General features: G+C 48.7%; 10 protein-coding genes across 12 annotated transcripts; 5 read left to right on the forward strand and 5 right to left on the reverse strand.

The window, feature by feature from the left end:
- The first annotated feature begins 19 nt into the window (after positions 1 to 19).
- On the forward strand, positions 20 to 1,659 carry LOC9636312 (CBBY-like protein). Its single transcript, XM_002988123.2, has 11 exons — positions 20 to 179; positions 240 to 289; positions 342 to 405; positions 467 to 515; positions 577 to 645; positions 714 to 775; positions 823 to 903; positions 959 to 1,113; positions 1,164 to 1,248; positions 1,306 to 1,449; positions 1,503 to 1,659. Exons 1-11 carry the CDS (start codon positions 31 to 33, stop codon positions 1,600 to 1,602), a joined length of 1,008 nt encoding a protein of 335 aa, XP_002988169.2. The 5' UTR covers positions 20 to 30; the 3' UTR covers positions 1,603 to 1,659.
- Positions 1,451 to 2,576, reverse strand: LOC9662653 (aquaporin TIP2-1). The gene is made up of 3 exons (XM_002988220.2): positions 2,433 to 2,576; positions 2,128 to 2,375; positions 1,451 to 2,071 (listed from the first exon to the last, which is right to left on the reverse strand). Exons 1-3 carry the CDS (start codon positions 2,557 to 2,559, stop codon positions 1,655 to 1,657), a joined length of 792 nt encoding a protein of 263 aa, XP_002988266.1. The 5' UTR covers positions 2,560 to 2,576; the 3' UTR covers positions 1,451 to 1,654.
- Positions 2,577 to 2,821: 245 nt separating this feature from the next.
- LOC112341622 (G patch domain-containing protein TGH homolog) lies at positions 2,822 to 6,656 on the reverse strand. 2 transcript variants are annotated; one of them, XM_024662073.1, is made up of 17 exons: positions 6,501 to 6,656; positions 6,359 to 6,449; positions 6,212 to 6,306; positions 6,046 to 6,146; positions 5,864 to 6,000; positions 5,679 to 5,812; positions 5,548 to 5,623; positions 5,432 to 5,497; positions 5,306 to 5,383; positions 5,084 to 5,246; positions 4,565 to 5,027; positions 4,234 to 4,516; positions 4,005 to 4,171; positions 3,745 to 3,951; positions 3,180 to 3,695; positions 2,976 to 3,119; positions 2,822 to 2,909 (listed from the first exon to the last, which is right to left on the reverse strand). In XM_024662073.1, the coding sequence occupies exons 1-16, from the start codon at positions 6,642 to 6,644 to the stop codon at positions 3,015 to 3,017; spliced, it is 2,826 nt and encodes a 941-aa protein (XP_024517841.1). In that variant the 5' UTR covers positions 6,645 to 6,656; the 3' UTR covers positions 2,822 to 2,909; positions 2,976 to 3,014. The 2 variants fall into 2 exon arrangements, with proteins under 2 accessions (XP_024517841.1, XP_024517840.1); XM_024662072.1 differs by having other exon boundaries at positions 5,864 to 6,146.
- A 44-nt stretch (positions 6,657 to 6,700) lies between these two features.
- LOC112341624 (DNA topoisomerase 3-alpha-like) lies at positions 6,701 to 8,133 on the forward strand. The gene is made up of 7 exons (XM_024662077.1): positions 6,701 to 7,075; positions 7,200 to 7,376; positions 7,435 to 7,582; positions 7,631 to 7,678; positions 7,726 to 7,785; positions 7,836 to 7,898; positions 7,951 to 8,133. Exons 1-7 carry the CDS (start codon positions 6,731 to 6,733, stop codon positions 8,007 to 8,009), a joined length of 900 nt encoding a protein of 299 aa, XP_024517845.1. The 5' UTR covers positions 6,701 to 6,730; the 3' UTR covers positions 8,010 to 8,133.
- Positions 8,134 to 8,160: 27 nt separating this feature from the next.
- Positions 8,161 to 10,253, forward strand: LOC9662654 (hemoglobin-2). Of its 2 annotated transcripts, XM_002988125.2 has the most exons (9): positions 8,161 to 8,321; positions 8,398 to 8,641; positions 8,693 to 8,925; positions 8,980 to 9,168; positions 9,227 to 9,349; positions 9,411 to 9,573; positions 9,630 to 9,744; positions 9,807 to 9,923; positions 9,992 to 10,253. In XM_002988125.2, the coding sequence occupies exons 4-9, from the start codon at positions 9,141 to 9,143 to the stop codon at positions 10,145 to 10,147; spliced, it is 702 nt and encodes a 233-aa protein (XP_002988171.2). In that variant the 5' UTR covers positions 8,161 to 8,321; positions 8,398 to 8,641; positions 8,693 to 8,925; positions 8,980 to 9,140; the 3' UTR covers positions 10,148 to 10,253. The 2 variants fall into 2 exon arrangements, with proteins under 2 accessions (XP_002988171.2, XP_024517853.1); XM_024662085.1 differs by lacking the exons at positions 9,227 to 9,349; positions 9,411 to 9,573; positions 9,630 to 9,744; positions 9,807 to 9,923; positions 9,992 to 10,253 and having other exon boundaries at positions 8,693 to 8,929; positions 8,980 to 9,140.
- Positions 10,253 to 11,158, forward strand: LOC112341625. Its single transcript, XM_024662088.1, has 5 exons — positions 10,253 to 10,374; positions 10,548 to 10,612; positions 10,661 to 10,699; positions 10,757 to 10,987; positions 11,053 to 11,158. The coding sequence occupies exons 1-4, from the start codon at positions 10,293 to 10,295 to the stop codon at positions 10,964 to 10,966; spliced, it is 396 nt and encodes a 131-aa protein (XP_024517856.1). The 5' UTR covers positions 10,253 to 10,292; the 3' UTR covers positions 10,967 to 10,987; positions 11,053 to 11,158.
- A 42-nt stretch (positions 11,159 to 11,200) lies between these two features.
- LOC9662655 (BTB/POZ domain-containing protein At5g48800) lies at positions 11,201 to 13,956 on the reverse strand. Its single transcript, XM_002988221.2, has 4 exons — positions 13,271 to 13,956; positions 13,142 to 13,211; positions 11,866 to 13,065; positions 11,201 to 11,807 (listed from the first exon to the last, which is right to left on the reverse strand). Exons 1-4 carry the CDS (start codon positions 13,348 to 13,350, stop codon positions 11,262 to 11,264), a joined length of 1,896 nt encoding a protein of 631 aa, XP_002988267.1. The 5' UTR covers positions 13,351 to 13,956; the 3' UTR covers positions 11,201 to 11,261.
- A 574-nt stretch (positions 13,957 to 14,530) lies between these two features.
- LOC9636314 (DNA polymerase V) lies at positions 14,531 to 18,664 on the reverse strand. The gene is made up of 7 exons (XM_002988222.2): positions 18,166 to 18,664; positions 17,982 to 18,107; positions 17,724 to 17,921; positions 17,439 to 17,666; positions 16,416 to 17,387; positions 16,084 to 16,359; positions 14,531 to 16,028 (listed from the first exon to the last, which is right to left on the reverse strand). Exons 1-7 carry the CDS (start codon positions 18,634 to 18,636, stop codon positions 14,778 to 14,780), a joined length of 3,522 nt encoding a protein of 1,173 aa, XP_002988268.1. The 5' UTR covers positions 18,637 to 18,664; the 3' UTR covers positions 14,531 to 14,777.
- Positions 18,665 to 18,770: 106 nt separating this feature from the next.
- On the forward strand, positions 18,771 to 24,581 carry LOC9636315 (CLIP-associated protein). The gene is made up of 22 exons (XM_024662070.1): positions 18,771 to 19,379; positions 19,432 to 19,581; positions 19,636 to 19,698; positions 19,747 to 19,815; positions 19,886 to 20,027; positions 20,082 to 20,243; positions 20,298 to 20,395; positions 20,452 to 20,526; positions 20,584 to 20,652; positions 20,703 to 20,788; positions 20,841 to 20,958; positions 21,016 to 21,114; positions 21,165 to 21,495; positions 21,547 to 23,216; positions 23,269 to 23,367; positions 23,425 to 23,529; positions 23,591 to 23,665; positions 23,719 to 23,787; positions 23,838 to 23,906; positions 23,954 to 24,055; positions 24,111 to 24,233; positions 24,295 to 24,581. Exons 1-22 carry the CDS (start codon positions 19,047 to 19,049, stop codon positions 24,325 to 24,327), a joined length of 4,140 nt encoding a protein of 1,379 aa, XP_024517838.1. The 5' UTR covers positions 18,771 to 19,046; the 3' UTR covers positions 24,328 to 24,581.
- Positions 24,391 to 25,948, reverse strand: LOC9662658 (probable mannitol dehydrogenase 1). Its single transcript, XM_024662075.1, has 7 exons — positions 25,842 to 25,948; positions 25,674 to 25,787; positions 25,408 to 25,635; positions 25,055 to 25,340; positions 24,850 to 25,003; positions 24,590 to 24,794; positions 24,391 to 24,533 (listed from the first exon to the last, which is right to left on the reverse strand). Exons 1-7 carry the CDS (start codon positions 25,925 to 25,927, stop codon positions 24,497 to 24,499), a joined length of 1,110 nt encoding a protein of 369 aa, XP_024517843.1. The 5' UTR covers positions 25,928 to 25,948; the 3' UTR covers positions 24,391 to 24,496.
- Positions 25,949 to 27,167: the final 1,219 nt, after the last annotated feature.

Genomic DNA, 27,167 nt, shown 5'->3' on the forward strand with positions numbered 1-27,167 from the left:
AAAACTTTTTAGGTTTTAGGGCTCTCAGCTATGGCGACTTTGGCGCCCACATCGGGATTTCGCCTCGGCGGCAGCATTTTCCAGGCGAAGCCGCGGAGATTTTCGCCGGTTCTTGTGTCGAGCAGGAGTGGCGGCGGCAATGCGGCGTCGGACATGGCAGTTTTTCTGGAGATCGACGGGTATGGAGGATAATTTCACTGTTTCAGTGCTTGAAAAGGGCTTGTTCTTCCTGGGCATAGAGTTGTGGCTGATTTGCACAGGCACGGGCATCGGCAAAGCTTCAATGTAGGTACAGAGGTTTTTGTGGCTGTGAGCTGAAAATCAAGCGGTATTTTTGACAGCTTTCCAGAGGCTGGGCCTCGACTGCGCGAATTGGACTGAGCCTGTCTACCTTGATCTTCTCAGGTTGCTTTTCCTTCTTCTGTTCTATTCTCCTCGTTTTTTCCGTGAACGAATTTCTCTGCAGGCAGGCAGGCAGTGATGAAACGCAAATGCTGACCACATTTTTCGATAGAGTATGTTTTTTTTCTTCGGTTTTGTTCTTTTGTTCTTTTGTAACGTTGGAAAGGATTCCAGATTGGATGGCCCATGTCGCTGCCAACGAATGAGAAGGACACATTCGTAAGAAAGCTAATGGAATCCAAGGTACAATTCAATCTACAATTTGGTTTCTCTTTCTCTGACAGAATTGAAAACAACTGCTATCTATCAAGCAACACGAACTGGAGACTCTGGCAGCATCGGATGCGATTCCAATTCGACCCGACTTAACGAGGTATGTAGCAGAGAGAGCCTTTCGTCACCTTTCATGTGTTTTCACAGCTTTGTGGACGAGGCCATGGGCGAGCTCGTCCCCGTTGTCTTCATATCTTCCTACAGCAAGAGCGGAGAGCGGGTTGCAAGGTAGTCTTTTACAAAAAGACGAACACGAAATGGATATTTGGTGTGACCACAACAGACTGCTACTCGACAAGCTGGGAATGGAGCGCCTCGACTACATCAAGATTGTTGGCTCGCACGAGGTGGAAAGCAGTGCGTATGGACAAGTTGTCCTCGGCCTCGGCGTTTCTTCCTCTCCAGATGAGCTCCTTGCCACCGAAGTCGCCAAAGCTGGTTTGTGTCACCTGACTCTATACTTCGACTCACTACTCTTTTTCCACCAGTTTCCAGCGAGAAGCAAAGGCTTGCCAGTGAGGTTGCTTCCACCTTGAAACTTAAAGTCGATCTTGACACAACCTCTAGTGTACTGTATGGAAACTTCAAGTTTATATTGCTAAAACGTATCTAAGTCTTTGTTCCTTCCAGATTAAAGACAACAATAGCAGCTCTAAGAGCCGCTGCTGAGACCGCTGGAGTGCCTATCGATCGGGGCATCCTTCTGGCTGGTGCCTATCTCGGCACAGAAGCAGCCAGCAGAATCAGCCTTCCCTGCGTTGTTGTACGAAGCAGGTTTGTGCTTTAAAGTTCTTTCCATCCAAACAGAATGAGTTTTTGTCATACAGTCTAACGGCTAGAGCGGAGTTTCCCCTTGCTAGAGCAACACTGGAAGGCTTTGGAGCTGGAGCTATAACTCTAAGTAGATTGCGGAAGTACCTGGCTTGAAATTCTACCCTGTAAGTTGTAAGCTATGTCAATATATATGAGCTTGGGCTTTCTAAACCACCGCTTCTGTGTGTTTCTCGTTCTTGATGTTCTTGATGAGATCGTTGGTTGATTGCTTCTGTGTGGACGAGACTGTTGGCAGGAAGAGGGCAGTGTAGATAAGAGCGGCTGCCGTCGCTCCCAGCAGCGGCGCGGCCCAGTAAATCCAATGGTTCTTCCACTGCCCCGACCACAGTGCTGCTCCAAGTGATCTTGCCGGGTTCATCGATGCTCCAGTGACGGGCACCCCAACGAGGTGGTCAACAAGTACCGCCATGCCAATTGTGAGGGGCGCTATAGTCGAGGGGCCTGTTTTGTCCACCGCGGTTCCAAAGATAACGTATACAAGCACGAAGGTGAGCAGCGCTTCCAGTCCGAAGGCTTCGATCACTGTGAACTTGGAATTAACAGCATGAGCTCCAAAGTGTCCCTGCAAAGTTGCGATGGGAAATGTAAAGTTGCGTGGAGTTGTACAATGAGACTTACGGCGATGGCAGATGGAAACTCGCGGTAGAATCCGGCACCGAGCACTGCTCCTGCCAGCTGAGAGATCCAATACATGAGACCTTTGATGATGCTCATGTTGCCGCTCATCATGAAGCCGAACGAGACAGCCGGGTTAAGGTGGCCTCCAGAAACTCCAGCGGTTGCGGCTACGAGGATAGCGATCGCGAAGCCATGCGCGATGGCTATAACGAGAAGCCGGGCAGAGTTAAGCTGGTCATCCACGATTCCTGCACGAAAAGTTTTCGCGTAAGTTCATGATCCTCAAAAGATAAAACAAAACAGACCCGAGGACACGACAGATCCGCATCCGAGGAATACGAACAGGAACGTCCCGATGAACTCTGCAGCACAGCCAAGGAGTGTTGTTGGAGAGAAGGGGTCTCTCACTCCCAAGCTCCAGCTTCTCAACATGATGGTTGATGAGGTAAAAGCTTCTCTCTAGTTGAGGTCGCTCCACACCAAGGAACTGCAACGAGGAGAGCTAAGGTCCCAGAACTTATATACGTCCCCAAGGCGCTTTGTTTGTTTGTACCCCTCTATCTGCGATCGATGGACTATTCCCGAGTCGGCCGAGCAGGGTCCACGTGGAGGACCGACCGTTAAGAACTGAGCTCCCGGAATAATTCTGCCAATGTTCCATGCTTCATAAGTCCATGCTGTAATGGCCAACCAGCCGCCCTGACTGGGCCCTTGCCTTGAATTCGTTCTTCCTCATGCGCTGCTCGTTCATTGAAATGCTCCTTAGATAGATTCGAATACCCCTGATTGCAAAACAACGAAAGTCGAAAGTCTATAGCGAAGGATTCAAAAGCAAGAATGATGAAAACCTGCTTTTAAGTTCTCGGCTGAGCAATAGTAGCTCCCTCTCACGAGCACGATGGCGATGGTGATGACGATGAAGATGACGTCGAGGATGATGTTCTCCGTCTCTTCGACTTGTGGCGTTTATGTCTTTCCTTCCTTTCTCTTCTCTGCAATAATGCGTAACGTAATTCAGTCGCATGCTTAGTGCTAATACCAAAGGACCTTACTTTTCGTTTGCTCCGTTCTTTGGAAGACTCCTCCCTCCTGTCCCTGCTCTTGTCCTTCCTTTTGTCACGGGACCGGCGTTGATCTTTATCGTCCTTAGTAGTGGCGTGGTCCTCGGGTTCACTTGTGTACTGCGCATCCTTGGCTTGTGCTTTCTCGTCTCTCTCTTTCTGAATATCGGCTTTCGGTTCCTCTCCTTTCCGAGACGGTTTAACGAATTTAATATGACCCTTTGGAATGTCTTGAGGTTGTCCGCTTGAAGTGTCCTCAGTAGTTTGTCCTTTTGAAATGTCCTCAGGCTGTCCTCCTGAAGTGTCCTGAGTAGTTTGTCCTTTTGAACTGTCTTCAGGTGCCTTAACTGGAACAGGCATGGGAGGAGGAACTGCAAGTCCCAATTCCTTTCCAAGTGACTCCAAAAAGTCATCCGCCACCAAGCGTGTTAAAGCTGCATTCGCAGCATCTACGTTTTTCACCGGTTGGCTTGGAGCTTCTTCCTCTTCATCATCAGAAAAGATAGCCTGCCACCATTCACGTTAGATTCATATCCAATTTGACGAGGAATAATACCTTGTAAAGATCAACGGGCTTTTCTGCAATTTTCTCCTCGGGTTCCTGTTGTTCACCCTCATCAACAGGAGGTGTGCTTTCCCTTTGCACTTCTTCATCTTTAGCAGCACTTCCAAGAGCTTCAGTTATCTTCGAGGAAAACAGACTCTCTGACGGCGTAGCAAGCGTCAAAGACTCTATCCGGCTCTTTGGTTTCGCTAGAGAAGACTGCAAGACGATGTAACATTCAGAATAATAGGCAAAAAGATACTGAGGCGCACCTGTCCAGTGTATGGATCTAGCACGTCGAAACGTTTGCAGAGAAGTGGAAGAGGTCTCCATGGCTCCTCAGTCCTCCTAGGATAAGACAAGGATGTGGAAGGCTGAGGTGCATAGTTTGTTGATGGAACTGATAGTTGATTTGGTGACTGCTGTTCCTCGATGCTTTCTGAGGAAAAAACGAATATGTAAGCTTTAATGTGCTAAGAGATTGACATGATACACACTTACTTACAAATTTGCCTGCCTGTTCAACACCCCCGGACGTGAATCTGTCACTTGAGGCAGCCAACTTGCCAAGTAAATTTGCACCCGACGATGAAACAGTTCCTCGAGCAGCATGTGCAACAGCCTCAAACTCAAGAATTTCCTGCGCACGTTGGGCTTCTGTCAGCTGTTGAGCACCTTTGTTCATTTTTCTTAAACCCCCGGTGTACTTATCCTTAACAAACTGCTCATAGCGTGCTTGCTTAGCAGGGTCATCCTCGAAAGGTAGACGATTTGTCTTAGTTGGCTGCAAGACTACAAAGTAAGTGAAAAAGTACACTATCATCGAGCCTACCTCTGCAGATGGCTTCATAAAAGTGTTATTGAGTGTCGCCTGTAACCGAGCACGATCTTCAGCGGGAATAGCCGGCAGCGCTGATTTTTGCAGAGGCATTTCCCCAAGAGCTTGACCACGTTCGCTTGCACCAAGCTTCGGCCTATCTCGATTAGATTGAATCTGCAAACCACGCTTCGATCGTTCTTCCCATAGCCTCCTTGTATAGTAGTCACCACCCGGCCCCCCAAAAAGAAACTGAAACAAAGGATTTTCTTTGTTCTTCTCTTTGGAGAGAGCTTCAAGTTGAGTTCCACTCCTTGCCACAAGGATTGCCATGCCGTCTATCAGCTTCACAAGAGTTTTATCTTCCGGCTGTGGTGCTTCGAGTGGGGCATTGTCAGATTGTGATTGTGATAGATCCAAGGCTGCAACGAACTTGTGAACTGGAACGTAGTCAGGAGGAACCACAGGAGGGTGAAACCTGATATATGAAACAATACGTGAGCATAAACAGTAATGAAAATGCATACTACAAACCATTCTGCTTGGTAAGTGTTCTCGCTAGCAAGTTTGAATCCCGGCAAAGCATCTTTTCCAACTGCCACAGTCGGAAGCCTTGGCCTTGGTGGTGCTTTTTTCTCTATTTTTTCTAGCCGCTCTAGCTCTTCATCTTCGAGTACCATCATCTCAGGATGAGGACCTTAGGAGAAAGAAAAGGCAAAAGAAATTAGCTGAAAGTCCCAAGTATACATTTACAACCTGTTGCATAGACGTCCTCATCTTCATCCCCCATCTCTTCAAGGGCTCCTATGCCGAAGCCCTTCGACATTGTCACAGCTGCAAAGTGCCACGGTTTTAGATTTTATAAAGCAAGGATCGAATTACCATTTGGACGAAGCGTTCTCCGCTTGACTTTGTCCTTATCATCATCCAGCCGATAGTCCTTGGCATCTGCAGCCATCGCATTATCATCTGAAGAGAAAGAAACAACGAATGCCTACGTCGAAATTCAGGAGCACTTTGAAACGGATCAAATCCCAAGCCATGAACGTTGTCCTTTATTTTCCTGACAAAGTCCTGCACGGAAACACAAACATGATGTCTGCAAAATCGCCACAAGCAAACAGCTTACAGGAACACTAGTCGGTGGCAAATCCAATTGTTCCTCTGCAGTTTCACTATCTTCCAATGATGGACCAGCATCTTGTGAGCTACTGCCTGCACTAGCTAGAGCCAGCATAGCTTTCCTGCCTTCTCTTTTAACCTCTGCAAATGCCCGCAGTTAGCAATCATTAGAAAAAAGAAACGTACTATTACCTGAAGAGGCTGCTATGTGTTTCGGGCCAATACCCCGACCATGTCGCCATCCCATTTTCCTCAGCAGCTTCACACCGATAGAATCTGTCGGAGGTACGATTATCTCATCCGGCACAAACCCCGGAATAACAGCAGGCCTAGAACGTAAATCTTGAGGAAAAATCACGAGAAACAATGCGTACCTGTTCGTTTCTTGAGTAGCTTCACGCCGAGCATACTCCGCTGCAGTGAAACCGAACGTGTCGAATTCTTGAGCAGTTCCAATTTGCTTAGAATCCATCTCCTGCAAACGGGTTTCCAAGGCGGCCATTAAGCGGACTCCAGCTCTAAAATTCCTACAATGCGTACCCTTCGTTCTTCATCATCCATATAATCATAGGCGCTGTGTTGTCGCATATCAGCTCGACTTCCTCGCGACGACTTGAAAGTTTTTGGCTCCCATCCTTGAAATCAAAAACGTTTAAGCACACGCAACGAATGCAACATTTCTCTTACCGTCTTTGGACCCGACAGTGTTGAAGTAGCCAGCAGAGAAGCCTCCCGTAAACGCTCCATGGAATCTCCTGCGGCCCTCGCTATCACGAGCCTAGAAACGAAATTTTCAGCAAGAGAAGCGAGAAGAACACATCGATCTTACATCCTGCTTCCACACGGGCTGCTGCTGGCGAAGCGTCCCCTTATCCAGCGCCTTGGCGCGTTTGCGAGCCGAGAGCTCATCGGAATTCTCGAGTGGAGTGCCATAGACCACCAGGGCGCTTCCATCGTCATCGCCTCGCCCCATTAAATCCCAGCCCTAAAACAAGAACCCGATCAAAACCCTAATACAAAAGGGGGAAAGAAAGCTAGTGTCGTGCGATCGATCGAGCGATGGCGGAGGACGGCGACTACACGGCGGCACTGCGCGGCAGCAACAGCGATCAGTGGCAAGCATTGAAGCCTCCAGCTCCAGCGGCGCCTAGGTTTGGCGGCAATCCAGGAGCTGGTGGATCATCTTCTTCTTCCGACGGTGCGTGCTACCGCTGCGGGCAAGCTGGCCACTGGTCCCGCGATTGCTCGATGCGCCCGGCGGGAAATGCAAGTGGAATCCAGCCTCCTCCCGCGATGAATCTCTCCTCCAAGTCTTGCCCTTGTGGAGCTGGGATGTGCGTTCTTCGCACGTCCAATACTGCCAAAAATCCCGGCCGCCAGTTTCTCACTTGTCCAGCTCCACAGGTAAGCTTCTTTCGTTCTTTTATGTTCTCGCTATAGAACGTAAAGTTCTTCGTGAAACCATTGGTTCTTTCACGGTTTCTTTAAGCTTGTCAACTTTCGCTAACACGTAGTTCTTGCTTGATAGGGCGCGAAGTGCAGCTTCTTCGAGTGGTGCGATGCCGCAGGAGCACCCTCTACGAATCAGCCACCGCAGGCACAGCAGCCCGGCGAGCCCGAGTTGAAATGCCGCAACTGTAACCAACCTTGCGTGGTATTCACAGCCAGGACCGACAAGAACTCCGGCCGCCGGTTCTACAAATGCGTAAGAACCTGTTTTCTTGTGCTTCAAAGCCTTCGTTATCGATTGATGGATGGTGTAGAAAAACGAGGACTGCCACTTTTTCAAGTGGTGTGACGAAGCGTTCGCTCCCTCCTCGTCCCCCGGCTATAAGCCTCCTGCTGGCTATGGAGGCGCGAACTACACTGGAGCAGGATATGGAGGTGCTTCTCCCGGCCATGTGAACCCAGGTATCATCCACCACTACTCACCTCTAATAAATCATTTTGCTTAAGCAGGAGTATATGGAGGCCATGGAAACGTTTCCTCCGGCTATGGTGGTCCAGGTACCATTGAAACACAGAGAAAGCATTCACTTTCGAAACCTGTATAGGCTTTGGAGGGCCAAATAACACCGAAGGAGGATATGGCGGCCATGGCTACGGTGGCTCTGGTACCTCTCGACTCTCGTGAAAATGCTTTCAGTCCCAGGCTTTTTTGCAGGGCCAACATACTCGGGAGGATACGGGGCCCGTGGAAACGCCTCTTCCGGCTATGGACGCCCAGGTACCATCTCTCGACCGGTATAAAACTTCCAGCGGTTTACAAGCTCCTGCAGGCGATGGACACCCGAGCGCCAGTTATGGTCGTGGATACGGAGACTATGGAAACACGTAGCTTGCTGAAGCGATCTAGAGATATGGATTGAGAGAGGATAGTAGAGAGAAGAATGCTCGTCGAAAGTTTAAAGGTTTGCTGTTAATATTTTGCCCCGGTTTTAATGTATCGCATTTTGGTTCAATCTTCTCTGTTTTCTAGGGCTTTCCTTGTGAGGGAAAAATGCAGTCTCTCCGAAGAGCGTGGTCATGGCTCAGGCGTCGCCAACAAGAAGACCAAGGGCCTCAGCTTTCGGCGGAGGACATGGGTTACTACACGGAGAATTCTTTCTTCTCGGCGCGTGAAGTTGCTGTGCTCTACAAAAAATTTCACGTAAGCATTCTCTTCCGTCTCTGTTCTTGATGGATGGATTCGTTCTGTTTTTTCTTTTTCTTTTTCTTGTCCCCAGGCAATGTGCAAGGAGGGATGGAATGTGCTCACTCACGAGGATCTAACGTCCATTGAGGAGATGCTCGCAAATCCATTTGCTCCGAGAATTCTCGAGCTTTTCAGCGAGGACGGAAGCGGGTTCCTGACTTTCGAGAAATTCGTAAACATGGCGGGCGTGTTCTCCGCAAAGTCGCCACCCGAGGTGAAAATGATATGGGCTTTTGCGCTGTGGGATTTCGACGGCGACGACGTCATTGGAGATGGTAAGGCTCTCGACGTTTTTGGTCTCAAAGCTTTGCTTTAAGCTGTTTTAGAAAGCCTTGCAGACGATCTAAAGCAAGGGATCTCTCTCATCACGCAAACTGACGAAAGCTCCAATCCTTCGGCTCTTGCCACCCTTGGAGAAGAGCAGATTGACGAGGTCGTGTCCAGAGTCCTGCAAGAGATCGATCCAAACAACTACGGGCTAAACTATGCGGACTTCCGAAAAGTGCTACAGAGAATGCCGGATTTCATCAATAACTTCCACATGAACTTTATTGCTTGAGTGCGTAAGTAGCTACACGTCAGCTTTTCCTCCTAATCTTTTGTTATTGCGAAGGGCCGTTCGTCATTTCTACAGTGGCCGCCACACAAAGGATACTTCGTCTGATCATACCCCGTCCTTGCGCCCCTTGCTGCCTAGTTGAAAGTATAAAGGGGACTTCTTGCAACGCTCCTCAAGCATATTTCTCTCTGTTCTTTCCATTGATCCACAGACGCATGGGTTCGATCGCCATGATCCACAGTGGTAAGCTCTAGATGGTTTTCCTTGCGCTGCTAATTTGCTTTGGTTTTTTTCTTTGCAGGCTCTTGCATCCACCACAAGCTGGGTATTTTACCGAGAACAACAGCAAAGGGCCTAACAGCTTCATTGAGCATGTCTAGCGCTTTCGAGATTAGCAGGGATCTTAGAGCTGCTTCTTCTGCAGGTAGGTGGATCGACATACATTCTTCCTCTATGTTATTACATGTTTCCTCTTTCTTCCAAAGTCGGCATACAGGGAATTTTGTCCAGCGCTTTTTCTCGCCAGCCACCAGTGTGTCTCGCCGTGAGAGCAAGCGCCGAATCCAAATCCAACGCTGAGCTCGTTAAAGACTCGTGGCGAGTCTTAAAGAGGGACGCTGGAACGCATGCTACCGCTTTCTTTCTCAAGTAAGTTCCTTTTGCTGTTTGTCAAACCAGCTCACGTCTAAGTCCTCTCATCGCAGGATTTTCGAGATCGCTCCCACTGCCAAGCAGCTCTTTTCGTTCATGAGGGACTCCACCGTCCCGGCGGAAGCTAATCCGCACTTAAAGTCCCACGCACTCGTCGTCTTTACAATGGTACGCTTGTTCTAGCAGGATTGATATCATCAAACAAGCGTTTTCTCCATTTTCATGACTAGACTTGCGAGGCCGCGATTCTTCTCGGAGAGGATCCCACACTAGCAGCTTTGAGACCAAAGCTCTTGGAGATGGGACATACGCACGTCGTCCACAAGGTCATCGACGAGCATTTCGACGTAAGTTTGCTTGTCTTCTCAATTCATTTGGAGCTATTCATTCCTTCAATATTTTTCTTCTCTTTCAGGTGGTAAAATATGCGTTGTTGGAGACTCTAAAAGAAGCACTCAAGGACGAGTGGAGCCCAAGCATGAAAGCTGCGTGGGCGGAAGCCTACGACGCTGTGACGAAGATTATCAAAGACGAGATGCACGCTGTAAGACGCATGGAAGTAGCTGTCTAGTGTTCTTTCCGGCTGGGAATGTCCAGGCGATAGGAATGTAAGCCGACGGACCAGATCGTTTGGAGGATTCTGGGAAGTGACAATATAAAGATCTCTTTGAGCCAAACCCCTATTTGCGTGTTCATTTGGTTGAGAGAGAGCGGCGATGGCGTCCTCGGCTGTGGAAGAGGGTGCTGTGTCTGCGTCTGGCGCCGTCATTGGCGATGCTCCTGGCCATGGCGCTCCCGGTGAGATATTTCGCCCTTCGATCTTGATTGCTTTGTGTCGCCATTGAAATTTCGATCTCTTTCATCGATATCTTGCATGCACTTGCAGATCGTGTAGCCCGGGTGCTAGATCGGCTCGTTTTGAGTGCTAGATCGTCTTTGTCGGCGCTAAGTTTCTGTCGGTTTGATTTCAGGAAAGAAAGATGGCGAAGAAGCTCCGGCTGTCAAGAAGGAAGAAACTTCCGCCGTCGAAGCCAAGGTAATGCCACTTCATGTCTTTGATCTTCCAGAACGAAATCTTGCGCAGGAAAAATCCCTGGAGAATGCTCCGGCTGTCGAATCCAAGGTAATGACATTTCTTTTCTTTGATCTCCCCTTGTGGACAGGACGAAATCTTAATCAGGACAAAGCGCTGGACCTGGGTGTCAACACGGATGTCAACAAGGTGAAAGCGCCTGGCTTTATGGAGCGTACCATGGAGGAAGTCGAGGCCGTGGCGGAGGCTCTTCACGAGAAGCTCGATCTCAAGGGGACCAATGACGAGAACAAGGACCAGAATGAAGAACGCGACGGCATTTTCAAGCGGCTTCTAAAGAAGATTGGCTTCAAGTGAGCGGACTCGCTGGACATGCCGGTCAGTATATCTCTTTAGCTTATCTTTGCCTTGTGTTGCTAACGTTCTCTGTGTATCATTTGCAGCTTTCGTCTTAGGCTTTTAAACGTGTATAGAAAAGACTTCGGGCTCTCTGTTTTGTTTTGTACTGTGATTTGTTTTCACTCAACACGATGCTACAAATTAAACAAAGGTACTGTCCTTGAGGCTGCGATCTTTTGTGACCACTTCCACTTCTCGGCAACGTAATCCAGGTTTATTATGGTTCTTTTGTTACTAAACAATTGTCTGTCGTTCAAGAGTAGGAGTGACGTCTATCTCTGCTCGGCTTCTGGGAATGACTTCCTTCGGATGCTTTGGAAAAGGAGTCGGACTCTTTGGAGCTTCTTCTGCTGAACGGGTTGAGGCGATGAAGTCGCCTGGAAACAGTTTGCGCGAGGTTAGCTGAGCTGGTTGTTTTCTCGATGTCCTGTTTCATGTTGTTGTGACTTTTTTCCAGCTCCGACAGACGCATTCTCATCCGTGCGATCTCTAGCTTGAGCTCGCGGTTCTCCCGTCTCAAGGACGAGTAGTTGTCTCGGGGAGACATAGCAGCACTCACAGTACCACTTGGTCCACCTCGGCCACCAGAAAAGTGAGACAGGTTCGGGTCGTCCATAAACAACGTGCTTCCCATTTCCGTTCTTATTCTCACTTGCTCGAAGTAGAGAACCTGAATCGCAAAGTGCGCGGGCAGCCTGTCGTTCTGAGCTGCATGGCAGCATGCTTCTTGGGACAACTTCTGAGCGCTGAGTAATCTGCAAATTTTCTTCCTCTCCTGCTCACCTAGATTCGGATGTGCCTGGAAGATTCAAACTGAGGCAGTCAGGTACTGAAAGGTTTCTCTGAAGCTCCCTTACCTTGAGATAAATGTCTACTGCTCTGTACAGGCCGTCGTCAATCGCTCGGGCATAATCTGGCAAAAGTTCTCCTATCGCTACGAACTTGTTGACCTTCAAGTTGGCATCTGGCGCAATCTCGGCCAAGTAGCCATCCATCAACTTGGCCACTTTAGAAACTGATGTCTGCGTCGGCGTAGCAAGACCATCCGACTCGTAAGTAGTTTGAGCCTCAGGCAAGTCGTCATTCTCATGCTGCTGTATGAAGTTGGTCAGGATCCGCTGCACTATGTCAACGTCAAAGAGCGTTTCCCCGTTGTAAGAAAAAGATGGCACAAGCAGGTCGTCCAGAGTTGCCTGGTCCAGCTGCAACGCGATTCTCTTCTCTATGTCTAGCCTGCAAGCGACCGTCGTATCGAGAATGATGGCCGTCCGCAGCAAACCGAACAAGAAGCTGCACGACGCTATGTTCTTCTCTCGAGGTAGCAAGCTGACAATTGTCTCGACTAAGATTCTCTGCTCGTGCTCCAGGGCCGCAGTATTTTCCTGGACTTTCATCAAGCCTCGACCGCCAGTCGGAGCTCTATTGAGGCCCTTCAGCGACTGCTGAGCGTAGTGCATGAGAGTCCCCCAGAGGCTCTCCTCTCGCACGCCTTTGGACTTCATCGCTTCCAGGACCCTCTGGTAGAAATCTATCCGCAGCAGCGACAGGTCCTCGGCCCACCACTCCGTGAAGGCAGACTTTGGAAGTGTGGCATTCGGCTTGCCTTTGCTGCCCAACCGGCCAGAGCTACCGTAATCCGAGCTGGAGAGGCTGGAAGCTGGCTTCTGATCCTTGCAAGCGATTGACGCGATGGCATCGATGCACCTGGAGACGAGATTGTTGTCCTCGGCAATCGGGAGGAGCTCCTCGCAGCTGTGCAGCACACACAGAGAATTGGCGAAGCTGGGTAAGACAACCTCGTTGACAAACGCTTCTGTTCTTCCCAGCAAGTTTCCTTGCCCGTACTCATCCTTCATTTCCAGGTACTCGGCGGCACAGCGCAGCGCAGCCACATTTGCGGTGGTGATCTCGAAGTTGATGCCGTAGCAGAACTTGGCGGCTAGCTCGAAAGTCTCGGCTCCTCCGGGAACGTCTGGGAACTCGATGCGGGAGAGGTCCATCTCCCGCGCCTCGGCCACCGCCCGCCTGATACGCCCGCATCGAGCAACCAAGGGGAACTGCCAAGCCAAGTTCGCTCATTGGTAAGTCCAAGATCTCTGTTTGAGAGAAGTTTCTCACGCTTTCTTTCATTACCTTGTGAAGGGAAAAGCTGGTGCCGGCTGCCTCAACTACGACGTCTGTGGGAACGTCTGCGGACATGATCCTGCGCAAATAGGGGGTAAGATTTCTTCTCTTTCTCCTGCCTCTCTACTTCGTACTCACCATTGCCCAGTTCTTTTCTTGTTGTAGGAAGTCCGGGACACCAAGCGTTTGCCTTCCTGTTTCGGCATGACGCCCACCATCACCGATCGATCCTCTCAGCACTTGATCATATCAACGAGGGGGAAAGGAATTGGAGACTTCTGGAAGCGTCGAATTGGAATGGGAAAGAGCGTCCAATGGAAAGGCCGTCACAGCACACGAGCACCCAGGATCGCCATAGCCAAACCGGCTTACACACACACGGAATCAAAATGTAAGTAGCAGCGCCTACTTACTTGCTAGAGCGAGCGTTTGCGCGAACAGACGTTGATCTGGAGGATCCGGCGGTGGTCATGCTTGCACGCCAGACGCCGCGCTGCCGTTTATTCTGGATCTTGGCAATCCAACGGTCGGGGGCACGAGTCGGATCCAACGGCCACCATCTCGCGTCGTGTGGCGTTCCAGGCCGCTGATTGGTTCACCTTCTCTGCTGACAACCGTCCGATGGTAGGCGCTAGAGACAGCGGATTGGTCAATTTACACGGTAACTTGTCGTACATTCCGCTGGCAGGCAGGTGAAAAGAAAATTTGGAGGAAAGTTTCCGCTGTGATCGAAGTTTTTTGATCCACCGGATTGGATGCTTGACGATCGTATAGTAAATCCTTTGTCTTGCTAACAGCCAGCAGCCTTTCATCAAAGGGAGAGAGACTTTGGCCAAAGGCCTTGTAACGCTGCCAGCGCGGCGTCCAGCTCAGCATTTTCGTTGGGTGTCCATGTTATTATGGGTGCGCATGCCCAGATCTGTCTAGTAACGCCCTTCTTTCTACGTAGATAGATGATTTACATGGTTTGTTTGGAACGAGGGGATCTGGAGGAGCCACACTTTGGTAGGCCATAAGTTTTGAAACTCAACATTGGAATCAATCAAATTGGTAGGCCACAACTCTTGAAGCTCAACATTGCGATCAATCAAAAATCACACCTTGGTGGGCCACCAACATTGGAATCAACCAAAACGATCCAAAATCGCAAGTGGCTCAACATCTGTAGGAAAGTGAATCTTATCTCGCGAGGGGGGAAAAGAACCTGGTTTGATCGAGAGGCCACGAAATGCAATGCAAGACGTTAGAAAATGGGAAGGACCACCGCAAAAGTTTAATTGAGGAACACGAGTTAGGCGACGAGGATCTATCGGAGAGTTATATGTTTGTAGTTTTGTATGTCTAGAGAGCTCTCCTTAAAGTTTGAGGGGAGATGCCTTTCATTTGCCACCTTTCTCAGACGCGAACGATATTTCTTTGGCATGTGCTGTGGCTACGAGACAAATAGCATGATAGATCCACATAAAGAAACGCTTCACGAGATTAGCGTCAACTTGGAAAAGATTCGAGCTCTTTTCTGGTATAAGTTTACTTTTCGTTCTAGTTGGAAAGTGTCAAAACTTGCCAGTGCCAACCTTCTCACAAAATTTAGGCAGCTCCCTTGAGTTGCTAGCCAGCAGCACGGATCCATTCACCATCCTCAAGCTTATTTTCGCCGATCTTGTGGTAGTAAGCTTTCCAGCTTCGTCTTGGTGGCCTTAGCATTGCCGGAGAAAACGTAGTCATTCACGGCCGACGATAGCGCCGCGGTGTCCACGAGCTTGGACAGTGGCCGGCCCGGGAAGAGCACGGGCAGGGCCTCGAGCCAAGCGACGCAGAAGCGCAAGAACGATGCCTGTTTTGCCTTCTTCAGTGGCTTGGCGAGGTAGAGGATAAGTAGCTCGCTAAGCAGCGGGAGATGAGGCTCGATATCTCCCGCCATTGACGAAGTCTTGTTTGATCCGGACGGCTTGGAGCCCGACTTGGTGTAGTGCTTGAGAACCGAGGTCGAGAGCTCCATGGCCTCGGCCTTCTCGTAGTCTGTCCGGCCATCTTTGCACTTGTTGAGTAGCTTTCCAATGGAGACGCCCCGGAGCCAAGGATATCTCATAGCAGCGTCGCGGAGGAATGACAGCGGTAGCGTGTTCTTCTTCTTCTGAAAGATGTCGTCCAGCGCAGCAAGCATAGTTTTGACAACTTCCTCGTCAGCCGCACCGCAAGTTGCTTGAGAAACTTTGAGAAGCCAGAAGACAAAACCTTGAGACAAGCCACGGAGCTTTTGGTCTGTGGTTTTTGCGGCCAGAATCAGCAGCTTCTGAAGCAAGTCCTTGACAGCACCCATATCCACCTCAGACCCCTTGGGATAATTCTTGGCTTTGAGAAGTCTGTTTAGAACGCCACCTATCCTGTCGCTTAACTGCTTGTGCCCGTCTGATAAAGCGTCGAGGTAACTCTGAAAGAGTGTTGGCAAAACCGTCAAAACCGCCACACTCTCGGACTGCTTCTGCAGGAACGTGTCCAAAAGGCCGAGGACACGAAACTTGAATTGCACGAGCTGTGCCTGTGTGTCCGGCTCGCCACTTCTCTTGGCTTTGAGAATCTGCGCGAGGTGGACATCCATCCTAAACATGGCGTCGTCATCCATGTCCGAAAGCTCTGCATCGTCCATAGCACCTTGGATCTGGTTATCGGTCTGCTGTTTACCATCTGTACCACCTGTTTCTGGATCTTCTTCCGGATCACTGACTTCACTGGCTTCGTTGTCCGTAACTTCTTCTACACTGAGAACGTCTTCGTCGTCATCAACTTGAATATCAAACAGTGGCTCCTGTCGAGTATGGCCAGTTTTCTTGCTGATCACCTTGAGCAAGCTACTTAAGCCTGACGAGGTGATTTCGCCACAAAACAATTCGAACATCTGAAATAGACAAACACGAGAAGTGAATATCGTCATACACAGTTGCAATGGTTACCTGCTCAGCGGCAGCACGGATTGGCGCCGGAGACTGCCAGAGTACTGAAAGAATTATATCAAGAAGCACATCCCCCATTGATGGTGCCTCTTCCTCGTCCTCCATCTCATCGCTAGAAACGTCGACAACCTTCCCGAATGCCTTGTTACAGCAAATAAGTAGCTCGTTAACGATATCATCCATAGAACCAGGTTCGAGGTGCGACTGAATAAATAGCTGCGACAAGAAGCTCCGCATGGCTTCCAACTTCTTATTGCGACTTTCTTCCTTCTCGATCTACAAAACAAAGAGAAAGAAAAAAGTTGAGTTAAATCGCATGAAACAGATCTTACCGCAGATGAAATCTGAAAAATCGCATCTCTTAGACTGCGTTGTACGGTTCCCTTGTCCGGTTTCTTCCAAGCACTCCGAAAGAACTCAACAATATCGTAGCTCAAGTCTTCGTGAACGTCGTCGTCCTTCGAGCGAGGACTCTTCTCCGAAAGTAAGGATCGGAGCTTTCCAATATACTCATCCTTCTCAGAATTGGATACGTCCCCAGAAGCACACATTATAAGAGCCTTGACTTTATCAGTGTTCACCGCGTCACTGTTCAGAAATATATGAGCGGCAAGAAACCTCGTAACCTCCTTTGCCGCGGACATCGACTTTGATACCGATATGGCTTGCTTGGAAAAGCTGCACATAAGTTCAACCATCCAGATTTTCTTGCTAGCTACCATTCTCTGTGTATCATCTGACTCGTCTGTGGCATTGATAGCGTCACTGACAAAAAGGCGTTGGAAGTTCTGAATAGCGAGAAGGCAGCTCTCTTCGCTGATAACTTTTCCTAATAGTTCTTTCACCGTAGAGCTCTTTGTCAGATGATCAAACTTTCCGGAGCTGCTCTGCTGTAAGAAGCCAATCGTCAGAACCAACCTGTCTTGGTCTTCTTCAGCCCATGCGGATAAATCGGACACGAACTGCTGAGCGGCACTATGGAGAACGTTGTCCATTCCTGATAGAATGTCGAGTAGACAGCGTCCGAACGAAGCAGATAAGATGATGGGAGTGCAGGATATCGGCAGCTTCGAAAGGAAGAGTAGCACTAGCCGCATTGCTAAAAACTTCCGTTCGTGAGATGAATCCAAGAGGCTCTCATCCACCACTCTAGTCCAAAAGGTTATCAAACTGTGTTCCTTGGAAGCCAAGTCGTTCTTCTGCTTACTCTTCTTTTGGCGGGTTCGAAGAAGCCCTTGATCCAAAAATATGTCCGCCAGAGCATTCCAGACTAGATGTAGTCGAGGATGGCTCGAAGAAGACTCCTGCAACATATAACGTTAATCTATCGATCGATATTCATGCCTAGAACGCACCTTTAAGTACGGGATGAGAACGTCTAGATGTGAGGCCTGGACCAAGTGCTCCAGAGATCCGGACTTGGGTAACATACGGCATTTTGAAGAAAGAGAGTCTGGTAATTTTCGCCACAGCTTCAAGGCAACAAGTAGCGCATCGGCCCCTCCAACTTCGGGACTAGCATTCAACCACTCTAGAAAATTCGGTAGTGTAAAAACTGATTTTTGTAGAGAAGACGAGGCAAGCTGCATATCAAAACTGTTAGATTATAAACAAGCTGGTATTGTCGATGCTGTACTTACTCTCTCGGACAGGTCCAAAAAGATGGAAGCGGCTGGTTCTCGAAGAAACGTTTTCTTAAATCCAAGAGTCAGGAGCTTTTCTGCGACGTGCTTGGCAAGCTTTTGTTGCTCCTCCGTCATGCCGTTGTCAATCAATCGATCAGCTCGAACAATCGAAGCATAAGCAAAAAGCCTCCCCAACAGCCCATCCTTGATATCCTGCAAGAATCACACTGCTATATATGAGAAGTAAAAGAAGACTATAACAAAAACGCAGACCTGTCCCTTCATCACGGAAGATACTTCTATTTCCTTGTCAATAAGATTGAGAACCATATCACCGGTTATAGAAGGCAATGCATGAATGGCAGTAGAGAGCGCCGCAGCAAATCCTTGCCTAGCACACTAAAAATCACACCACGCTGAGAAAGAAGAGAGACAAACCAAGAAGTAGAAAGCAAACCTGGTTAGAAGATCCGACTCCTCGAACAAGCCTTGGAAGCGCATACTGGAGCTCCGGAGCACACGACTTGAGCGCACCACCACTGTGCTCCTCTCCGAGAAGAATCCTCTCGGCACCACTCTCAACTCTTCCATCGACCGCCTCAAACGTCTGCTGAGCGGCTTGGAGCTCTCTCACCAGTGCCAATGCCGCTGCCTGTCTCTCCGCCGGATCCAAAGAAGGGAGCTTCCAATAGACTTCCAGCCCTGTCAGCTCAATCGCCTCAGCGCCGAGCTTCCTCCTCTTGGTTTTCGGCAAATCCGGCCGCTCCTCGCCCGGATTGCCCGACGATGGATCATCCGGAGACGGATTATCAACATTTACCTCCGGCGCCCTGGATTTCTTCTTCTTCCGCCTCTGCTGCGGCGGCTCTGGCGATGGATCGACCATTTCTACATCGATCTTCTTCGTTTTCTTCTCCCCCGTCGCCATGGCAGCTGGGTTTTAGCGTTTAGGGTTAGGGTTCATATGGAAATATGGCTAACGGAATGTGCATAGAGATATTCCGTCCTCGTAAAACAAACCCTTGCATTTTGCGGTTGCCCTAAATTTTCGCAAGGCGGGAGGAGAGAGTGGAAGCGAAGGCGGGAGGCTTCTCCGCGCCACTAGCGCGAGGTACGCTGTTGAAGATCTCGGGGGTGGAAATTCTCGAGCCAAGGCGCCAGCGCTTTGATCTTCGCGGTTTCTTGGAGCGCAATGGTGTAGTCGGGGACAGGGCTGGGAAATATGAAGAAAAGAAGGCGATTGGAGTAGTGCTGGATGCTACATTGGTGTGGATCATGCTTGCCGCTGGCGAGCGTGAGCAGAGAGCTGGATGGGGAGTTTAGAATTTCGGCTAGACAATGGAGGACGCTATACAGCAGCTGTGCGCGAAGGACACCAAGGAGAGGATGGCCGGGGTGGAAAGGTTGCAAACGCTTCTAGAGAATAGCCGGAAGGGCCTGTCGGTGACGGAAGCTAGCCATCTTGTGGACGCTACGTTGGGTCTTCTCAAGGACAACAACTTTAAAGTATGCCAGGGAGCTTTGCAAGCGCTGGCTCTGGCCGCGGCACTCGCGGGCGAGCACTTGAAGTTCCATTTCAACGCTCTCTTGCCGGCGGTCGTGGAAAGGCTCGGAGATGGAAAACAGCCCGTGAGAGATGCTGCGCGACGGTTGCTGCTCGCGCTCATGGAGGTACGAAGAAAAGAAAGAGGGAAGTCTGTCATTCACCCTGTGGTGTTTTTAGATATCATCTCCGTCGACGATCGTTGAGCGTTCTGGGAATTGTGCGTGGACGCACAAGAACTGGCGGGTGCGGGAGGAATTTGCTCGCACCGCTGCTTCTGCTATCAACTTGTTCTCTGCGAATGAGCTTCAAAGGCTTCTACTTCCGCCGGTACTATGGCTTTGCCACTTGTCTTCTTATTGAAGCGAATTTTTCTTATTACAGATCTTGCCCTTGTTGGAAGACTCAAATACGAGCGTGAGGGAGGCAGCTATGATGTGTGTAGAGGTATGTTTGAAAGTTTTGGAACTTTGTGATTTATATAATTGCCTACAGGAAATGTATCGGCAAGGTGGTATACAGTTCAAAGAGGAGCTGCAACGCCATTCTCTACGAGCCAGTCAGGTTAGTGATTGTATATGAAGTGAAGTGGAGTTCTTATAATTTGTTGTTTTTTTTTTTTTTTTTTCCGCAGCTCAAGGATATTTTGTCTAGATTTGACAAAATAGTTATCAAGACGCAAAATCTTTCGTTGGCGCCGGAGCCCAAACACTCCTCAACTGGAAATCGCCGAAATAGTCCGAAAGCAAAGTCTTCCCTCGAGATTCCCAGTACTGGTAAGGTATTCTTGCTGTTGTCCTGCTAGGAAGACAAAATTTGCCTTCATGCAGTTGAAGCTGAAGCGAGTGATAAACCTGTGGAACCTATTCGAGTTTCTTCTGACAGAGATTTGGCAAAAGAAATAGAAAAGGTAGCCAGCATGCTTACTCCAGAGCAAGACTGGTCTGTCCGCATAGCGGCCATGCAACGGGTGGAGGGACTTGTTGCTGGAGGTTTGTATTTGTGTACTGAAAGCTTGTTTTTTTTTTTCTAATGTTTTAGTTCAGGTGCTGTGGAGCATATGTGTTTTCCATCTCTCCTCAAACAGCTCGTTGGGCCTCTTTCTCTCCAGTTATCTGACAGGCGGTCTAGCATAGTAAAACAGGTATCACAAGCGTGAGCCTGAAACACATTTGATTTCTAATCTCGAGCGAACTGCAGGCATGTCATCTGATGAATCTCTTGTCCAAGAATTTGCTGTCCGACTTCGAAGCTATAGCGGAGGCCATTATACCGGTATTTTGTCTGCTATTGAGATATAGAGCTTACAACCCGGGTCTTTTGTTTTTACAGGTTTTATTTAAGCTGGTTGTTATAACAGTATTGGTGATAGCTGAATCCGCTGACAATTGCATCAAAACGGTTTGCTTGCAATGGGCTATCAATTCGATAATGTTTTTCGGATATTGCAGATGCTTCGGAATTGTAGGGTGGCTCGTGTACTTCCTCGTATTGTTGACTCTGCAAAAAATGATCGGAATGCCACTTTAAGAATGAGGTATATGGTCGTAAAACATACTGCTTTTGGGTCTGAAACACTTCTTTTCAAGGTGTTGTGAATATGCGTTGGTAGTGTTAGAACGATGGGCGGATTCTCCTGAAATACACCGGGCAGCTGACTTGTTTGAGGATTTGATAAGATATTGCGTTGGGGATGCCATGAGCGAGGTTCGTGTGATAAGTTCTTCGCAAGAAGTTTTAAACCTGTATAATTTTTCTGTACAGGTTAGATCCATGGCAAGGTCTTGCTATCGGCGCTTTGCAAAAACATGGCCTGACCGTTCTCGTCGACTTTTTTCAACATTTGATCCTGTCATCCAGAAAGTATACTTGAATTTCTTGCACTCTTTTCTATATTATCTTCTATTTTGCAGCTGCTTAACGAAGAGGATGGCAGCGTCCCGAAACGGTATACTTCTCCTACTCGCGAAAGAGGCCATCATCTGAGAAATTCGGCTTCCGTAACTGTAAATACAGTCGTGCCGCCGCCAACAACGCAGCTGGATAGGAGCGTCAACTCTTCGATGTCGGGAAATTTTCTCAATCATAGAAGATCCGCGGAACAACTTGCCGAACGTAATTTAGAGAATGTTCTCCAAGCTAGTCAACAACAAGTAAATGCCATCGAGACGATGCTTAAAGGCATGGACGTTCCTGATAAGGCGGTGGTTTCAACTACGGCTCGATTAATTGGAAAGGATCCAGGTAGTTTTCTGTTCCTGAGTGATGTTATCCTAATGATATTTTGATTTGCAGTCGGTGGAAGTTACCGAAAAATTCACGCTCCTGGACGTGTTAATGTGGATCCTCCGTCTGCCCGGGATCCACCCCATCCCGCATCTGCGCCAGCAGCAAATATCGTTAGTAATCGGGCACCGTCCTTGCCATCCAATTTCCGTGGGGGCCTGAGTTGTCCTTCCGAAGCTTTGCAGCAGTCCTTTACGGATCATGGAAGATCAGCGAGGGAAACCAGTGGAAACGTTGCAAAGAGAGTACCGATGACCACTGAAAGATCGAGTCAAACTTTGTCCGGCGAGCCTATTGACGTGAAGGGGCCGAAGCGCATTCTAAGGACCGAACCTGTGCAAGAAGGCATACCAGGTTTCCAGCGACCTCTCATGCGCAGCTTGATATCTGGGAAGTCTTCGGTGAGCAGTAGAAGCAGTGTCGAAGAGGCTCAAGCGTCATACTCAGAACCTTTCACCTGTTTGGACGGGCTTATGTCACTGAACGACGCGTTAACGGAGGGCCTTAGCATGAACGCGGACTGGTCAGCTAGAGTTGCAGGCTTTACATATCTTCGGAAGCTTCTACAGCAAGGACCAAAGGGGCTACATGACGTGAATCAGAACTTTGAGAAGGTCATGAAACTGTTTTACGAGCATCTCGACGATCCGCACCACAAAGTTGCACAGGCAGCCTTGTCAACACTGGCCGAAGTCGTACCTCCTTGCAGAAAGCCTTTTGAGGCTTACTTGGAGAGAATCCTTCCTCGAGTTTTCGCGAGACTTATAGACGGTAAAGAAGCTATCCGCCAGCTTGGTACGTCAGCTTTGGAGATCATCGGCAACATATATTCGATCGACTCGCTACTTCCGGCCTTGTTAAGGTCACTGGACGAGCAGCGTTCTCCCAAGGCAAAGATGGCTGTCATTGAGTTTGCGATTGCCGCTTTTGCGAAGCTGGCTCTCAACGGTGAGGCTCCTGGAGGCAGTGGTATGCTCAAACTCTGGCTTGGAAAACTAGCTCCTCTTGCGAACGATAAGAACCCCAAGCTAAAAGAGACGGCTGTTACTGGCATTATCTCCGTTTATTCACACTTCGACTCCGCGACGGTCTTAAATTTCATCTTGGGACTGTCGGTTGAAGACCAAAGTATTTTACGACGAGCCTTGAAGCAGTACACTCCGAGAATCGAAGTCGATCTTATGACATACCTGCAAAACAGAAGCCAAAGAGCAAGGTCCAAGACGGCAACCAACCATGACGAGCTTCCAACGCCTTCGGAAGATAACTCTGCCGGCATGCAAGTGAAAAACTCAAAGGTTCAGCCAGTGAACAACGAAGGTAATGGTTTGAAGCGGAATTCCATGCACTCGGACAGGCTGGGTGACTTCGAGCCAGGCAAGCTTTTCCACTCGGACTACGACATGTATGTCAGTACTGAAGATCCAATAGGCCATGCTCGGGAGGTGCACCATGTGGACACAACGAGTCTGGACAAGTCTGTTCGAGACAGCGACGCAAGGAGTATTCCGCTTAATCCGATGGGATTTGTGGACTCTCGGATGGTTCCTTCTTCGACAGTTGATCAGGATGTCTACAAAACTCATACCACCGGGTATGAGTATTTGTACGAAGAATTGCACCGTAAGCCGCACAGGGGGACACATCCGGATACTGGCCCAGGCAGACTGCTGCAAAAGGTAAAGTAAACATTACACAGTGACGTGACTGATTTCTCTCCTGCATTGACAGCTCTTAAACTGGATGGAAGTACCCGTTCATGAAAAACGCGAAGCCTTTCAGGAGCTTTTGCAGTTGCTGCGGTCAAACGACTTTACTCTTTGGTCGCAGGTTTTATACACCTCTGTTTTTCAGCTTCGGTGCTAAACTTCTTGTCCTTGTGTGCAGTATCCGAACCAGATATTGTCAATGATACTGGAGGCTTTCGATGACCCCGACTCACAATTGAGGGAGATTTCGCTAACAGCGATATCCGAGATTGTCACTATTCAGGTGCGGCAGATCCTGTCTATGCTTTGTACGTGACATCTTGTTTACCTGATTTGTTTTCCAGAAAGCGCTGATAGAGAACAGCATCGAAATCATCCTAGAGAAACTTATACATGCCACGAAAGATCTTTCAGTAAAGGTAAGGTCATGGCCATGTTCATGCCAGCGCCAGCTTGACTGTAAAACTTACAGGTTTCTACCATCGCTGACCGTTCTTTGAGCGCCGTGCTATCCCAATGTAATCCTCAACGGTGTCTTGGTGTAAGTGTTCTCATCTATTGTTTCAAAACTCTTGAATGACTTTCTAGCAGGTTGTGATGCCTCTTTTGGTTAGTGACGATGATAAGACTCTTGTCACTTGCATTAGCTGCCTGACAAAGGTAAAGCCGGAATATGTATGTACGATTAACAGACACTGTCCATGCAGCTTGTCACTCGACTTCCTCAAGAGGAGCTCATGGCACAACTCCCGTCTTTCTTGCCAGCATTGTTTGATGCTTTTGGCAATCAAAACGCCGATGTTCGAAAGGTGATTTCATTTATTTTGTGTCATTCGTTTCTAACAAGAGTGTGGAAACTTGCAGACCGTCGTCTTCTGCTTAGTTGATATTTACATCGTACTTGGGAAAGCCTTTGTTCCGTACCTCGGAAGCCTCAGTAGCACCCAGCTACGACTTGTAACAATTTACGCGAACCGCATATCACAGGTGAGATTTTACTTGGTGCATTGCTTCTCGAGCTTTTCGTGTTCTTGCCCGTGCATTCCAGGCCAGAACTGGCGCAACTTTGGACACACAATAACGACTGGCAAACCCAGTCAATCAGTCATCATGTACAGTAACGTGTAACAACACTGACCAAGCCTTCAATTTTTGCAATGAACGGACGTCTTCACGCTTGTTTTTGGAAGTTCCTCTTGCAGATCTATTCTAAACCATTGCTCAAAGAGAATAAGCTACAAAACTATTCTTCATGCTGATACGAATTCTTGATCACAGTGGTGCGGTCTGATTGATGATATACCAGAACAGTAAGTAACTCTTGATTTACTTTTAGAGCTCACCTTTGCATCTCCGACTCGCTCTTGCGCATGTCAATGACGAACCGATACTTGACATCCGACTTTGCCAGCCGCTCCATGGCCTCGTTGACGCTGCCCATCGTGATCTGCTCAACGATGGCCGTCACGTTGTGCTCCCCGCAGAAATCCATCATCTCCTGCGTCTCTTTGATGCCCCCGATCAGGCTCCCAGCGATCATCCGACGTCCTGGGACATAAACCACACAAGATGAGGCACAAGAGGATTGAAACTCATGTGTTACCAGCAAGGAGAGTTATGGGTGCTATCTGCAAAGGAGCGTCCGGTGCTCCAACCAAGACCATCTTGCCATTTACTTTGAGAAGCGCCAGCAGGGGCTCCAACGCGTGCTTCGCCGAGACGGTGTCAATGATATAGTCGATCGACATCGCGGCAGCCTGTGCACATATATAGAAGGAAATCTTGCAAGAAACTAAGGTGATTCTTACCGCCATTTGTTCTTTGTCCGTGCTAACCAGGAAATCGTCCACTCCAAGCAGCTCCCTGGCTTCCCTCTCCTTCTTTGGCGACGTGCTAATCACCGTGACTTTCATGCCAAAGGCCTTGCCGAACTTGACAGCCATATGCCCCAGGCCTCCCAGTCCCACCACTCCAAAGCTCCGCCCAGCCTCCGCCATTCCAAAGTGTTTCATGGGGCTATACACCGTGATCCCGGCACACAGCAGTGGAGCTGCGGTGTCCAGCGGCAACTTTGCCGGGACCTTGATCACAAAGCTGGGAAGTTCCATCAAGGAAAAGGTTGGCATACTGTTCATAGATGGAAGAAAAGCCAAACACTAACCTCTCGTCCACGACGATGGCGGTCGAGAAGCCTCCCATGGTGTGGCTTCCATCCGGTAAGTGAGAATTGTAAGTCCACACAAGCTTTGGGCAGTAGTTCTCCAGGCCTTCGTTGCAAGAGTGGCAGTCATGGCAAGAGCTAACGAGGCAGCCCACGGCCACACGGTCCCCGAGTGTAAAGCGGCTCACCGAGGAGCCCAGCTGTTCCACCACGCCAGTAATCTCGTGCCTGGAATAATAGAATCGCAAGAAGATATAGTAGCTTACCCAGGAACAACGGGAAAAATCGTTATCCCCCATCCGTTCCTGATCTGGTGTAAGTCCGAGTGGCAGATTCCGCAGTAGAGGATCTTAATCACCACGTCCGTGGCACTGGGATTCCTGCGGAACTCTTGCAATTCATCGAATCGAGGGAGGGAAAGCTCCAAGGATTACCTCCGGGCGAGCTTGAAAGGGGCAAGAACACCCGCCGCATCCCTTGCCGCCATCGCCATCGCCTCAAATCCAGCGCTCTTGCCCATATCTTCCCGATCGATCGAAGCGAGCACTCTCAGGGACGTAAAAGGACGTCCGGGGAACTCAACCACTACTTTTTGAAGGAATCTAATTGTGATAAAGTATATTTTTGATATGATGGTTATGATATCAATAATTATGAGTGCTTGGAATATGGAAAGGGAATACAAAACATATGCATATCAATTAACCCAAAAACTTTAAATTATATACAAGAGTGAGTGGTTTGGATTGAAATCAATTTGACAGCTATCAAAATTCCATTATACTAATATTAGCTATACATTTGGCCCTCACATCATCCCCTCCTCTCAGAACATGCAGATATGTAAATGGTATTAATTGCTCTTAATCATTTTCTATAAAGCATTTCAACTGTTACACATGCACAATCTTTGGAGGATCGGCCTGCTATACGTTATGCCAAACCTCATAAACTTGTGGTTCGACTTGCCATAACACTCAATATGGTCCTTTCCACTGCACAAGGAGCTCTTTATATAAACCACATACCATAAGATAGGGAAAATGGACTAACACCAAATCCTTCATTTTGTACTCTGCAGGTGGACAATGATAAGAGTTGTACCGCTATTGTTGTCCCATTTGTACGTGGCCTAAGTGTTAGGCAAACTCTACTCAAACAAGTGGAAGAATGCTCATCAAATATTGATCTCATGACCTAGCATTGGCAGCACGTGGCAATCGCGAAGGTAAACCCAGCTCCGTTGGTAATATTGGATCATAACCATATAAAAGTTTATATGGTGAAGCACCAACAGAACTCTACACCCCTGTGACATATGAATATCAAAGAGACGGTAAATAACCATCCCAATCCGAATGCTGAAAGTTCACATACTTCGCAATCATCCCCTTGAATGTCCAAACGAGCCATTCCACCAGACCGTCTGATTGTGGATGATAAGCACTTGTGAAAGTGTGGCGTATCCCCAACCGAGACGTCAAAACATGAAATGCCTCAATCATAAATGCGGGACCATTATCTGAAAGAATCCACTCTGGACAAGAATACTGGAACACCACTCGATTGAGGAGGAAGTATCCAATGGCAATTGCAGAGGCACTATCAAGAGCACCAACTTCCACCCAACAAGTCAAATAGTCAGAAGCAATAATAATATACTCATTGCCAACAGTCAATCGTGGAAAAGGTCCCATAAGATCAAATGCCACTAACTCAAATGGATGGGAAACTACCAACCGTCCTTCCGCAGCCCGACG

This window comes from Selaginella moellendorffii, unplaced genomic scaffold (assembly GCF_000143415.4).
Source record: "Selaginella moellendorffii unplaced genomic scaffold, v1.0 SELMOscaffold_87, whole genome shotgun sequence".
NCBI lineage: Eukaryota > Viridiplantae > Streptophyta > Lycopodiopsida > Selaginellales > Selaginellaceae > Selaginella > Selaginella moellendorffii.

Excerpts from the sequence above, each read along its gene's own strand:
- LOC9636312 (XM_002988123.2), top strand. The coding sequence starts at position 31 with ATGGCGACTTTGGCGCCCACATCGGGATTTCGCCTCGGCGGCAGCATT. Across the intron at positions 406-466 it reads GTCTACCTTGATCTTCTCAG|GCAGGCAGGCAGTGATGAAA; the intron begins GTTGCTTTTCCT and ends ATTTCTCTGCAG. Across the intron at positions 1,249-1,305 it reads GACACAACCTCTAGTGTACT|ATTAAAGACAACAATAGCAG; the intron begins GTATGGAAACTT and ends TGTTCCTTCCAG.
- LOC9662653 (XM_002988220.2), bottom strand. The coding sequence starts at position 2,559 with ATGTTGAGAAGCTGGAGCTTGGGAGTGAGAGACCCCTTCTCTCCAACA. Across the intron at positions 2,376-2,432 it reads CGGATCTGTCGTGTCCTCGG|GAATCGTGGATGACCAGCTT; the intron begins GTCTGTTTTGTT and ends CTTTTCGTGCAG. Across the intron at positions 2,072-2,127 it reads AGTTTCCATCTGCCATCGCC|GGACACTTTGGAGCTCATGC; the intron begins GTAAGTCTCATT and ends GCAACTTTGCAG.
- LOC112341622 (XM_024662072.1), bottom strand. The coding sequence starts at position 6,644 with ATGGGGCGAGGCGATGACGATGGAAGCGCCCTGGTGGTCTATGGCACT. Across the intron at positions 6,450-6,500 it reads AGCCCGTGTGGAAGCAGGAT|GCTCGTGATAGCGAGGGCCG; the intron begins GTAAGATCGATG and ends TTTCGTTTCTAG. Across the intron at positions 5,028-5,083 it reads AACACTTACCAAGCAGAATG|GTTTCACCCTCCTGTGGTTC; the intron begins GTTTGTAGTATG and ends TTCATATATCAG.
- LOC112341624 (XM_024662077.1), top strand. The coding sequence starts at position 6,731 with ATGGCGGAGGACGGCGACTACACGGCGGCACTGCGCGGCAGCAACAGC. Across the intron at positions 7,377-7,434 it reads GCCGCCGGTTCTACAAATGC|AAAAACGAGGACTGCCACTT; the intron begins GTAAGAACCTGT and ends TGGATGGTGTAG. Across the intron at positions 7,583-7,630 it reads TCCCGGCCATGTGAACCCAG|GAGTATATGGAGGCCATGGA; the intron begins GTATCATCCACC and ends TTGCTTAAGCAG.
- LOC9662654 (XM_002988125.2), top strand. The coding sequence starts at position 9,141 with ATGGGTTCGATCGCCATGATCCACAGTG. Across the intron at positions 9,350-9,410 it reads TAGAGCTGCTTCTTCTGCAG|TCGGCATACAGGGAATTTTG; the intron begins GTAGGTGGATCG and ends TTTCTTCCAAAG. Across the intron at positions 9,924-9,991 it reads TCATCGACGAGCATTTCGAC|GTGGTAAAATATGCGTTGTT; the intron begins GTAAGTTTGCTT and ends CTTCTCTTTCAG.
- LOC112341625 (XM_024662088.1), top strand. The coding sequence starts at position 10,293 with ATGGCGTCCTCGGCTGTGGAAGAGGGTGCTGTGTCTGCGTCTGGCGCC. Across the intron at positions 10,613-10,660 it reads CTTCCGCCGTCGAAGCCAAG|GAAAAATCCCTGGAGAATGC; the intron begins GTAATGCCACTT and ends AATCTTGCGCAG. Across the intron at positions 10,700-10,756 it reads CTCCGGCTGTCGAATCCAAG|GACAAAGCGCTGGACCTGGG; the intron begins GTAATGACATTT and ends AATCTTAATCAG.
- LOC9662655 (XM_002988221.2), bottom strand. The coding sequence starts at position 13,350 with ATGGTGGGCGTCATGCCGAAACAGGAAGGCAAACGCTTGGTGTCCCGG. Across the intron at positions 13,212-13,270 it reads AAGAAAAGAACTGGGCAATG|GATCATGTCCGCAGACGTTC; the intron begins GTGAGTACGAAG and ends CTATTTGCGCAG. Across the intron at positions 11,808-11,865 it reads CAGTAGACATTTATCTCAAG|GCACATCCGAATCTAGGTGA; the intron begins GTAAGGGAGCTT and ends TGAATCTTCCAG.
- LOC9636314 (XM_002988222.2), bottom strand. The coding sequence starts at position 18,636 with ATGGCGACGGGGGAGAAGAAAACGAAGAAGATCGATGTAGAAATGGTC. Across the intron at positions 18,108-18,165 it reads GAGTCGGATCTTCTAACCAG|TGTGCTAGGCAAGGATTTGC; the intron begins GTTTGCTTTCTA and ends TGTGATTTTTAG. Across the intron at positions 17,922-17,981 it reads CTTCCGTGATGAAGGGACAG|GATATCAAGGATGGGCTGTT; the intron begins GTCTGCGTTTTT and ends TGATTCTTGCAG.
- LOC9636315 (XM_024662070.1), top strand. The coding sequence starts at position 19,047 with ATGGAGGACGCTATACAGCAGCTGTGCGCGAAGGACACCAAGGAGAGG. Across the intron at positions 23,217-23,268 it reads CAGGCAGACTGCTGCAAAAG|CTCTTAAACTGGATGGAAGT; the intron begins GTAAAGTAAACA and ends CTGCATTGACAG. Across the intron at positions 23,907-23,953 it reads GCATTAGCTGCCTGACAAAG|CTTGTCACTCGACTTCCTCA; the intron begins GTAAAGCCGGAA and ends CTGTCCATGCAG.
- LOC9662658 (XM_024662075.1), bottom strand. The coding sequence starts at position 25,927 with ATGGGCAAGAGCGCTGGATTTGAGGCGATGGCGATGGCGGCAAGGGAT. Across the intron at positions 25,341-25,407 it reads GCCATCGTCGTGGACGAGAG|CTTTGTGATCAAGGTCCCGG; the intron begins GTTAGTGTTTGG and ends GGAACTTCCCAG. Across the intron at positions 24,534-24,589 it reads AGCGAGTCGGAGATGCAAAG|ACCGCACCACTGTGATCAAG; the intron begins GTGAGCTCTAAA and ends ATCATCAATCAG.